Source organism: Chelonia mydas, chromosome 16, assembly GCF_015237465.2.
Source record: "Chelonia mydas isolate rCheMyd1 chromosome 16, rCheMyd1.pri.v2, whole genome shotgun sequence".
In the NCBI taxonomy this organism is placed as follows: domain Eukaryota; kingdom Metazoa; phylum Chordata; order Testudines; family Cheloniidae; genus Chelonia; species Chelonia mydas.
The window spans coordinates 20609305-20621558 of NC_057857.1; the positions used below are offsets into that span (position 1 = coordinate 20609305).

Consider the following 12254-nt stretch of genomic DNA (forward strand, 5'->3'; position numbering starts at 1 on the left):
TTTCAGATTGAAGAGGTTCCTGGAGAGCTAACCCAAGATGACCTTGCTACAGATGATGTTATGATCCTTGACACATGGGACCAGGTACCTCCAAATATATTTACTAGGAGGGAAGCAAAGAGAGGATATTGCATGTGGGCCGTGTGGCTTTAGGGTGAGAGACTGACAGTCACAATAATTAGAAAGGAAAAGATCATGGAATCCACCGCCCTAAAGTTTGGGACCAACTCACCCAACAGAGGATGGATCAGATATTACACTATATGCATTTTAACCCAAAGGTTGAGGGTGGAGTTGGGCTCCTGCCACGTCCTTTGGTCAGATGGTGAATGAAAGGAGACAGGCTATGGTAGATCCTAGCACAGTCTGCTCGTGAGGGGTTGGTCCCATGCCTTGTCTGTATATGACTGAGCATGTAATCAGCATTCAACAAATAATTATATCGGCTACTGGTTTCTTAAGGAAAAAAAGACGGCTTCTTGGTTTCCTTGCCCTGGTCAACCAAAAGGCAGTTTGGTGAGGGGCACACTGTAGCTGTTCAGTGTAAAGATGCAGTTCAAACACCAGCAGATTCTCCCATGTATCAGATCAGCATGTAATTGTCCCCACAGTGAAGACTTATTACTGGCCAGAAGCTCTCTCTTAAACTTCGCCAGCAGTAGCATTCACGTTGTTTACCGGGATGAGTAATTCAGTCAAAGTAGCATGGATTTATTAAAGTTCTGTATCATGCGCCCGGAGACATTTTTCAGACTTCTGTTTCACTCCAGATAGAGGCTGACACTGTTTGTTTGATTTTTAATCTGTAGGTCTTTGTCTGGATTGGAAATGAGGCTCAAGACGAGGAAAAGACGGAGGCTCTGACATCCGGTAACAATCACATGCCCCGCTCCTAAATAACTATTCTCTATTGATCTCCACCTCCAGTTTGATCACTTGGAGCAGAGGGTTGAACGAGTTCATGACAGCATAAAATTGACAGACGAGTACATTTACAAGGAGTCACTTATGTCTGTAGGAATCTGGAAGGATCCCTGTAGCTCTGCCTCAGGAGCTACTGGTTTTCATGCATACGGCCCTCAGCTTCCAGCAGTGAAAAAATAACCCTTAGGATAGATGAATGATTTTACTTGTGACTGAGAGAACCCATAATTTTCTGTCTCAGCTGCCTGCCCTGTAAGCCCTACACCTAAATGCACAGCTGAGCAGTACAGTGGGCAAACAGCTGTTCTTAATGGAAGGTTAAGTCCCTAATGGGAGTTAAGTGATCACTTTGTGTCTGACAGGATAGGATGGCGCTTTGCTGTTTAAATAGTAATATTCACTGGGGGCAGTCATGTAAATCACATGTGAAAAGAGCAGTTTATAACCTTGATTGAACCCTGCCAGCAGCTTGGCTTGTGGTTGAAAGCAGCTCCTGGGACAGGCTGCCAGTAGCCCTAGATAAAACCCCATGAGCAGTGTCACCTCTTTAAAAAAACATTTCAGAAACTAGAGCCAGCCTTACATTATGCCTCTGGTTTACATTTAGCTTTTCCAGAGACTCTTTCTCTGATTACTCCATATGGAGATGTCGTGATTTTATGAGCTCTTCTTGTGTATTTGCAGCTAAAAGGTACATTGAGACTGATCCTGCCAACCGAGATAAGAGAACTCCTATCACTATCATCAAGCAAGGATTCGAACCTCCCACCTTCTCTGGCTGGTTCCTGGGCTGGGATGACGATTACTGGACTGTTGATCCTTTGGAGAGGGCCATGGCAGAGCTGGCTGCCTAAGTAAAGAGGATCCTTTTTTAAATAGAGCAAGTTTGGTGCCTTCAATGCCTACAGAGCTACTTCCTCCTGCAGGAGGCACATTAATGTGGCAACTGTTTCTAATAGCCAACTAGCTGTGCAATAATTAAAGAAATCCATGATGAGTCCTACCACTTTACCCACTGCTTTGAACATGGTATTTAATACAATAAAGCTTACATGGAACATGCGAACACTAAAACTGTTCCCGTTTGTTTTGTTTCAACTACTTGGAAGAAAACTGGGTTAAACAGAAATTGTATTGCAGCGTTGGTCTAAACTTTGGACTATCTTGAAATAGAGACTTAAAAAACCACAAACTTCTTTGTGCCACTTTCACAAATGCATTAGCTGCCACCTGTGAGGTCCCTCTGTTGGTGCAGATCTGTCACTAATGTTTTATTATTGCACAAAACTAGCCAATGACTGGGAAGCAAATTATGGTCTTTTTAAAGTTTTTGTTTTTTGTTTTTTTTTATTCCAGTGCTTCTAAGTGTGTGGAAAAGGACTGAATTGGTAGGAATATATTATGGAATATATTATAGAAGCTAAGTATCAGAGGGGTAGCCGTGTTAGTCTGGATCTCTAAAAGCAGCAAAGAGTCCTGGGGCACCTTATAGACTAACAGACATATTGGAGCATAAGCTTTTGTGGGTGAATACCAACGAAGCGGGTAGTCACCCACAAAAGCTCACGCTCCAATACGTCTGTTAGTCTATAAGGTGCTCCAGGACTCTTTGCCGCTATCATAGAAGCTGCCTCTTTGGTTCACTTGCTTTAGATGTTTTAATGAACTAATGCTAGATCCTTGCAGGAAATTGTTAATTTTATTAACCTGTTGCTCGTAGCAGGCTTGGAACCCCAGCACTAAACGCAAAAGCATCTTCATGTATTGAGTGAAATGCTGAACCCCAGGTTCGAGGCTTGCACTGTGCAGACAGAACAATACCATGCAGCTACACTATGGATCCAATACGTTGGTACTCCCAGGAGAGCTGGTTTCATTGCCATAAAATGCAGCTGAATGGAATAACCACTCTGGCCTTGTTACTAACTGAGTGAGACTGAATTATCTGAGCTGGGCTTTTTATCATCAACAGCTGTTAGCATTGCTCCCCTGCAAAAGCATGTTGCAGTTTCTGCCACAAGAGAGACGCTCTGCAGGTTTCAGCCTACAGCACGCTGGTATTACAGAAAAGGCCTCAAAAAAGGCAGCATACTGGTTCCATAAAGAATGTGCCAGTGGGGAAAGCTGTAGCAAGATCTCTGTTGGAAGAAACAGTAGAAGCTAATGCTAAAAGCAGCTGCTGATAAAATCAAGGCTAGGACAGAATCTCTGGATATAAAGTGCAAATAAAAAAGTAGCCAAGACCGTTCACCTAGAGAGAAAGGAATGGTGCTGCGTTATCATGGCTCCCCTTCACACAGCTGTTCTTGAGTCTGGAAATGCAACATGTCCTAGCAGAATATTAAGTGGAGGGGAGGCCAGCACGCCTGCGTATGCTCTCATGTTGGGGATGACCGTTTCACTCAGGCTGCAATTGCATCAGACTGGACGCTCCCTCTCAATTCTCAAAGAAAATCTATTCTGTCATTTTTACATGAGAACAGTATAAAGTCCCTACAAGGTTTTAGTTCTGAAGGCGGATACACCACAGTTGGCCTTTAGTTTTTAAAACAGTATAGTAACTGCTACTCAGCAGAACTATATTCAGCTTTATTGGTCCTGTGTTTCCTCCCTGTTAAAAGAATGATCCGGGCTCCAGGTCACTGTAAAACACAGAGAAGTTGTGTGTTTCCTTACAAGTGAAACAAATCGTTTGTTACCCTCTTAATTTGCTGCTGTCACCTCCAGGTATCAGTTTGTACAAGAAGTGGTTTTTATATGGAGAGTTTGCCCTGGCTCACACTCCTTTCAGGAGTACAGACACTTCAGGAAAGGAGCAAGAGCTTTTCATTTGTATGAAACAATGGAGTGAGCTAAGGGGGAAGGTGCAAACAAAGGGCCATGCACAGCATTAGTACTAAACTTTGAGCAGTGCTGGTTAGAATTAGGCACCAAGTTACTGTCTGTGCAATCATGCAGCCGCTCTCTGTGTCTTTTCACAAATCCCTAAAAGCCTTTTCCCAGCTGCCCACAGTGATTTCTCTTACTGGACTCCAGAACTAATGGCATCCCCGACCAACTAGCCAGGCCAAGTAGAGCTCAACTGCTAATTCTTACAGCTGCAGAACAAATGCCAGGCACTCAAGTGCATTCCAATTAGACTTTGTATGTTCCAATATCCTAGTAAGTCAAACAGTCCATTACAAATGAAAGGAGCTGGTTCATACTGCTTAATTACACAGTACCAAAACTGGACTATTCCACCACAACCACCACTTACATCGCCAGTATTACAGGTAATAAGCCCTCATGAAAGGATTGTGTACTACATTTTGTCGTACAGGAAATTCTGACTCATAGCATGTAGGTAGAAGAAGAAGACAGACCATTAGTCATGCACAACGTAGAATGGAGTGCTCCAAGAAGGGTTCTTAATGCACATAGTCAGTTTGTGGGGCAGTAAGTATTCATCCAGAAAATGCTGGTCAAGAACAAAAGGTGCTTTTTGGCTCATCATTCCATTACTATAGAAGTGATGTGAACACAAAATGAATCACACCTGAGAAGTGATTAAACAAGAAAATACATACTTTATTAAGGGCAGTGTGAGAACAAGGGCACTTCTGGAATCCATGCATCATTTTCTTTATGTTTATTTTTGTCCTGCACTCCAGCTACCCATGCTTAAAGATGAGGGGCCCAGTTCAGTGGAGTTGTTCCAGTGCAGAATCTGACTCAACATCTCACCACAATCTCTAATTACATCTGCTAAACAGGTGCAAGATATGGCTGTGCATTTCACAGATATACACATGAAGGCAAGGATGAGCAGAACTGAAGAAGCCATGTGCTTCTGATTTAGCAAATCACGGTGAGAATATTTATTGCCTGTTTGCTCTCTCTGTTGTGATCATTTGCTTTGTCAGATGAGACAGATTTGTAAAACCAGTAGCACTGCACAGAGCAAAACCAATTGTAAAAATCAAAGCAATGAAACTTCTAGTATTACATTAGTAAGGGAGTCAAAGCGAATCCAAACTACAAATAAGGAATCCAATTTTGAGATCAGAAAAAGAGGGGAGTTGACTGAATTTTGAAATGGTGGACCAAATAGCTAATTGTCTTTTCTTGCATGATTCTTTAAAACAAGATAATGATGCTAGCAGAGTTATCACTGGAACATAGAAATGTTTAATTTGTACCACACATACACTGCACTAAGATTACCAAGACAAAATGTAAAAGGTTATGAAATCTTCACATAGTATGCAATCACAACTGTAAGTGTTAAATGTCAAATGTTGCTTTTCAGCAAAAAACACGTAAGAATAGTCAAAAATTTCCTCTACCGGACAGAAAAGCTGCATATAGATCTTTTATAAAAAATGAAGTACAAGACTTTAAAATTACCTTATTTGCAAGAGATGCAAGTCTTAGGACTAACATATAGCACTTCGAATTGTTTACAAGCATATTTAAAATCAAGACCAAAAAGGCTACTTATTTACAAATGAAACTCAGAATTTTTTTTTTTTTTAAAAAAAGGAACATTCCTTGAAAAAGAGGATGCACAAATAAAGGCAGATCCAGAGACATTTTAAGTGCTTTAAAAAAAGGCATTAACCAATAGACAGCCACACAAACTGTGACAACTGGATAGCGTATACAAACGTATCTATAACTATAGTGTGCTCATACCTTTTCTGCTGTTACAGGGGTGGAAAGTTTCATTTCAGCAGTGCTGGCAAACTGCTGCATCTTGCAAGAGGGAAGACTCCATTTTAAGAAGCCACTGACCTGATTTTCAGAGATATTGAGTATACGCATTGTTTTACTTGAGCAAATGGGAAAAACTGAAGGAGCAGTCTGTGTGGCTTCCAAGAGATTCCAACTTAGAAGGCTATTGGCCACAAAGCAAGTGGTAAGGGGCCATTTTCCCTCCACACCCAGCGCTAGGGACCCTTTTCTCTAAAGGGAACATCACCTCAGAGAGTGTGTGTGGCTGATGAGAGGTAACCACTTCTCTGGTGAGTGATCATCTCACAGCCCTTCCAAAACTGAGCTTGTCACACAAAGTGGTCATACCATTTGCAAACAGGATGTGTGTGCAGGTTACAAAAGCTTGTGATCCACAGGAACATTAAAATAAGCATCTATTTTAAATTAAGAGTAGAGTTTGTTTATATAAACTGCGGAAGATTTTGATCAGTCACATACACACTCAAGTATCACACAAAAAAGGCCCCCTTAAAGATCCCCTCTGCGAACATTGCTTTAAGCTTTAACAGCTAAATTGTTTTCACAGATCAGCCCTGCTGGGGAAGATCCCTCTTCCACTACATCCCAACAAGTTTAGCATTTTGCACCTATGATGCCCTGCAGCATGTCTATGGGCAGGGGGAAGACGATGGTGGAGTTCTTCTCTGCAGCGATGGTGGTCAGAGTCTGAAGGTAACGAAGCTGAAGGGCAGCAGGGGACTCTGAAATAACTATAGAGGCTTCTTTCAGGGCCCTGGAGGCGTTCATTTCACCCTCAGCCGCAATTACCTGAGGAAGAAAAATGCATGAAACAGCAGGTCTACCACAGTGTCAAATGGAGGCTAGTCTGACTATTTCAGTCTCTTCGGTTGTAAGACAAGACAGTGCTAAAAAGGGGGAGAGCTTCAAACAAAAGTTTTGGGCACCCTTTGTGCAGATTTGGTTTACAACCTAAGAGATTTGTACCTTATGAATAGGGCCGTACCAAATTCACAGTCCATTTTGGTCAATTTCACGGTCATGGGATTTTAAAAAATAAAAAATTTCATGATTTCAGCTTTTTAAATCTGAAATGTCACAGTGTTGTAGGGGTCCTGACCCCAAAAGGAGCTCTGTGTGTGTGTGTGGGGGGGGGGGGGGGGGGGCGAAGAGGCGTTTGCGGTACTTGCTACCCTCACTTCTGCGCTGCTGCCTGCAGAGCTGGGCCCTCAGTCAGCAGCCGCCGCTCTCCGGCGGCTCAGCTGTGAAGGCAGCGGTACAGCAGGAAGGGTGGTGTGGTACGGTGTTGCCACCCTTCCTTCTGCGCTGCTGCTGCTGGCAGGGTGCTGCCTTCAGAGCTCGGTACCCGGCCAACAGCTGCCGCTCCCTGGCCACCCGGCTCTGAAGGCAGCGCAGAAGTAAGGGTGGCAATACCCGTGACCCCCCGCTAATATAACCTTGCAACTCCCTTTTGGGTCAGGATCCCCAATTTGAGAACACTGGTCTCCCCCGTGAACTCTGTATAGTATAGGGTAAACGCACACAAAAGACCAGATTTCATGAGGGGAGACCACACTTCACAGTCTGTGATGCATTTTTCATGGCCGTGAATTTAGTAGGGCCCTACTTATGAAACAGCTGCCAGGACCCTGCCAAACAACCCCCTTCAGCATCCAGCAGAAGGGACTATAACACACGCTGCTGCACCTTGTAGGCACTTTTTGTGGAAATTGTACGACAGAAACCTGAGCAGAGGAGCCAGGAGGGGCCAATTAAACCTGAATCCACTGCAATAAAGTTATACATTAAACATGACTCCTATTGTAAGCTAAATCAAAGCAGCATGTTCATGGACTTTACTGCTAGATGCCCCTGGGAGGGATGGGATCGGATGGGATAGAGAGGAATAAACTTATCTTCATATTTCAGTGACCTAAGATTTACTTTGAATATCAAGCTATGAAACAAGCTGAGAGGTAGATATAAAGTGGCTGTCCTCAGATTTAAGGGTGACTGCAACATACTAAACAGCTAAACCAACAACATCAGTTCACGATTATAGACCTCACCAGCTAGTAATCCCACCGGGGGTCCAGATCAGAGACTGTGCATCAATACCAGATCCCTTTAAACCCACAGAAGCCAAACTAGATAGGATAAGAGTGGTGGCATGGTGAATTATAGTGTACTGGTTCCTGAGTGGGGCTAGGTAGGTATGTGGAGGATACTTCTTTCTATATAATCTAGTCCACTCTGATTACTCTTGCAGTAGTTCTCCATCCTTTTAACCATCAGACTAAGTTAAATTATTTGCAGATTGCAAACTGTTTAGCTACTGCAAAACAGGTCTAGGAATCATCATTTGGAACATACAAGTTATTGCCTAGAACCAAGGTCTTTTTCTAGCTGCCCTCCCAAGTCCACCTTCCATAACTCACAGCACCAGGGTCTAATGAAATACAGATTTGCTTTTCTTTTTATTCCCCCACAGAAATATAAGAGAGTCTGAACAATTTTTAAACAGGAATATACAAGTGGCTCAAGAGGGCTCACTAACTATTTCCCTAGGGGTCTCTCCTCTGTCTGTATATGATAATTAAGACTGCGATTTAATCATGAGTATTTTTAGTAAAAAAGTCACAGACAGGTCACGGGCTAAAAACGAAAAAATTGCGGCCCCTGACTTGTCCGTGATTTATACTAAAAATACTCACCATTGAGTCTTGGAGGGGGCTGCTGCAGGGGGGAGGCAGGGGGCGGGGAAAGCTGGAGGCCTGCTGTGGGGGAGGAACCCCAGGAGGCCCACCGCCGCTCCGGCCCCCACTGGGGTGGGGCCCGCTGCCGCTCTGGCCCATGCCGGGAGGAGGGAGCCCTGGGGGGCCAGCGGCTGCTCTGACTGCCCCAGGACCAGGAGTCCCTGAGGCCAGCTGCATCGGCCACTGTCTCAGACTGGAATTCTTAAACACAACCTGCAGTTTCACATTCAAGCTACCTCAGTAAATACAGGTTTCAGAGTAGCAGCTGTGTTAGTCTGTATTTGCAAAAAGAAAAGGAGTACTTGTGGCACCTTAGAGACTAAACTAAATTTGTTGGTCTCTAAGGTGCCACAAGTCCTCCTTTTCTTTTCCAGTAAATATAGAGCACACAAAATGCTTTCCGGGTTCCCCAGAGGATCGGGAAACCACCAGAGGGAGTAAGTTCCACAGCACAAGGTCCTTTCAAGTGAGAAAGCTTCCCTGAGCTTAGCAACAGGGCTGAGTTCCACCTATCAAAACCAAAAATCTCAGGGGATCTTAAAATGCTTTACATCAGATTTTCCCACCCTGCATTACAAGCAAAAGGGAGTAACACAACCAAATGGATTAAGAGGGCTGCGGAAATGCAGAGGAGTGCAGGTACTTTACAAACATTTAGCCTCATGACCTCCCTAATGCATTATATATATATATTTTTTTCCAAATGGAGAAATGGAGACAGAATATAAGGGCCTTGCCTAAAGCCACAGTAAGTTAATAGAAGAGCTGGAAACAAGGCAGAAGTCATGACAGTCTCACACTTCAGCCACTAGATCACATGATCTCTCAAGACTCCATTCTATTTAAGTTTTTCAGAACTTGCTCTTGGGGGGAAGGTAGGGATTTCAGGATTCACAAAAGTGAGACAGATGGTGTGACCCAGGATGAGTTCTGGCTTCCAAAGACAGCTCTACCAACAAATTTTGCCCTGCATACCCCATGTTAGTCTGGCTGAAGATCTCCATCCTCAGAGAGAGTTTCATGTGAAGTTATTGATAAAAACACAAAGTATGTTGAAGCTACTGTATTACCTTGGCTCTTGCCTCCCGGGCAGCTTCTGCTTCAGCAGCCATTGCTCTCTGTAGCTGGACTGGTAACTTCACATCCTTAATCTCCACACGTTCCACCTTAATCCCCCATTCATCTGTTGCCTCATCGAGTGTGACCTGTTAAAGAGGCAGGACAAAGATGCTAGATTCATTTACTTGGCTACCTTACAAAAACCATAGGTAAAAAAACCCAACAACTTAGTGTTTAAACAAAGACACAGAACACATGAATTGAGAGTCAATAATATTAATACTCGGACTACTCCTTGTATCTGAGGATCTCGATGCACTTAGTTGATTGTTGTGTCATCGTTGATCCATGTAATAGCAAACATTTTGGGAAGGGTGCACAAACTGGTGGTCATCTCTTCGAACTATAACATAGGCCTAAAATACTGGTGCAACCCACCCTTCAGGCAACTGGGATCAGCACAGCGGTCCTCCCTCTGTCCCAAGATTCTGTCTGCACCTAGCTGTGGAGGGTCTTCTCCAGGGTCTATGAACACAATTTAGCATCCCTCTGCAGCTGTCTTCACAGCTCAGGGCAGGACCTTTTTATTAAGAGTCAGGCAGTAGTTTTGCCTCTTTGGGATTATTTTTCTTTACTCCACCCTCCCACCTACAATTTTTAAAGCTAAAAACTAGATCTCATTGCATCACTAGCCCATTATTGCCTTATTTGCTCCTTTTAAAATTTGTATGCTGTTGCAACAGCTCTCATGGAAACTTTTATACAAAACCCCAAATCCAAGGTTCACCTAGATATGCTCAGCTCTTCTCTGTACTGGTGTACAAGCCTGACCCTGCAAGGGACTCATAGCCCTATAGTTTAGCTTTTCTGATTTGAGAAGCAATGCACCCAACAATGCTCATACCTGCATGCTGTGTGCAATTTCTTCTCGATCAGACAGGATCTGAGAGAGGTTCTTGGTCCCCAGAACATTCCTCAGGGTGGTTTGTGCCAGGAGCCGGGTGGCCGAGTCAGCATTTGTGATATTTGCAACAGCCAGGGTGGCATTCTGAACTTTGTAATAAACCACTCCATCCACATTAACTGTCACAGAGTCCTTGGTAAGGATCTATAGGGAGGTAAGAAGGCTAATAATTAAGCAGAACAACAACGACGAATGAAAAAGACGCCTATCTGAGTGAGGCCTAGACTATAAGTTTCTATTTTCTTTAGGTTCTGTAAACTTTTTCTTCTTCTTTTAAGCTTAAGTAGGATTTATATTAATAGAATCTGACAGGTGTTTTGCTCTGAGATGACCTTCATCCAATGAGGTCACCAATTGCTAGTGCTCCAATGCTTTGCCAGCAAAAAGCCCAGAATATTTTAACGAATACTAAGGGAATGAAATATGGATGAATCTAAGGGCATGTCTACACTACCCGCTGGATCGGCACTAGACGCGATAAATCGATCCCCAATTGCTCTGCCGTCGACTCCGGAACTCCACCAGGGTGAGAGGCGGAAGCGGAGTCGATGGGGGAGTGGCGGCCATCGATCCCACGCCGCGAGGACGCGAAGTAAGTGATTCTAAGTCGATCTAAGATACGTCGACTTCAGCCACGCTATTCTCGTAGCTGAAGTTGCGTATCTTAGATTGATTCCCCCGCCTCCAGTGTAGACCAGGCCTAAGTATAAGTGAAATAAGAAACAAGAAGCTATTACATCACTGTTCACATCAAGAACGTGTAGAAACCCAGAGGTACTTGACAATCTGTAACTCCCCAGACAAGGTACCGGGGGCGGAGCCAAAACCACAGCTGTGGGGTTATCTCCTGTTGATCTGATATTTTTGGAGCATGTCTGGTGACATATATTCTCAGACTGCCCGTATGAGACGGACTTTTCGCACTGGCCAGAGGTCAAGCTGTCCCACCCTCAGCCAGACCTGTAACACCTGATATACTCTGAAAAGTTCTGGGGAGCTGCCAAGGGGTGGAGCAAGCTATAATCACAACATTTAAGATCTTGGAAAATGCAAAAGATGGTGTGATCATCCTTGGCCATCACAACACTAAGAAGGGCGGCTGCTTCTCCTTCTCCCAGGAAGGAAAGGACAGACCATGTCAGCCTGACCAGCCAAGTGCCTGGAGGAGCTGCCAGCCAGTATAAAGTATCGAGCAGCGACAACATCCTCTGGTTCCCTGAACTGCAGTCCTGCCTCTGATGTTCTGAAGACCAGTGAACTAAAGAGTCACTCTCTGTTTTTTATTTGAACTTTTTCTTTTCCCTATTGTGGTTTGCCAGGGAAGCCTATCACCCCAGTTATGATTTTTCCTCTACTGCTTTCTAAGATGTGAATGAGCAAGTATGTGTGTGTGTGTATGTGTGTAAGAAATAGCACATGCATATCCAAATTCTAAGACCTATTTTAAATCACTTTGTGTTAACCTGGACAATACAAATGTGTCTGTGCAAACTATTCTGCTCCCAAAGGGAGCTTACAGGCTGTTAATCACTGTGCACCTCAGTAGAAATAAACTGGTCAGGGAATGAGTCAGCTGTAGAAGTCACCTAGTAACAGGGAACCTCCTTAGGTTTCCAGGGAGTGTATGTATAAAACTGATCATGTGTTACATTAACTTCATGAGTCATGTCTTGATTGTATTCATTCAATGAGCTGGTGAACAGTTGATTCCATTCTAACTGTAATTTTGATTTGATACTTGTGCTGTTTAATCCTTAATTAGTTCAGTAAAAATTATAGTAGGTAGGAGTTTTGATTTTAAGGTTGCCTTTTATTAATTTGTAATAAAATCCATA

At 43.6% G+C, this 12254-nt stretch overlaps 2 protein-coding genes across 7 annotated transcripts in view; one reads left to right on the forward strand and one right to left on the reverse strand.

Annotated features, from left to right (window-relative positions):
- Positions 1 to 1998, forward strand: part of GSN (gelsolin) — a 52347-nt gene extending 50349 nt beyond the window's left edge. For all 5 annotated transcript variants that reach the window (XM_037879657.2, XM_037879660.2, XM_037879658.2 and 2 more), the window contains 3 exons: positions 7 to 84; positions 810 to 870; positions 1609 to 1998. In XM_037879657.2, the coding sequence (XP_037735585.2) occupies positions 7 to 84; positions 810 to 870; positions 1609 to 1778 (309 nt within the window). In that variant the 3' untranslated portion in view covers positions 1779 to 1998. The remainder of the gene's footprint in view (positions 1 to 6; positions 85 to 809; positions 871 to 1608) is intronic.
- A 2475-nt stretch (positions 1999 to 4473) lies between these two features.
- The window catches only part of STOM (stomatin), a 29003-nt gene continuing 21222 nt past the window's right edge, over positions 4474 to 12254 (reverse strand). For both annotated transcript variants that reach the window (XM_037879895.2, XM_037879896.2), the window contains exons 5-7: positions 10360 to 10563; positions 9467 to 9601; positions 4474 to 6450 (exon numbers count right to left, since the gene is read on the reverse strand). In XM_037879895.2, the coding sequence (XP_037735823.1) occupies positions 6256 to 6450; positions 9467 to 9601; positions 10360 to 10563 (534 nt within the window). In that variant the 3' untranslated portion in view covers positions 4474 to 6255. The remainder of the gene's footprint in view (positions 6451 to 9466; positions 9602 to 10359; positions 10564 to 12254) is intronic.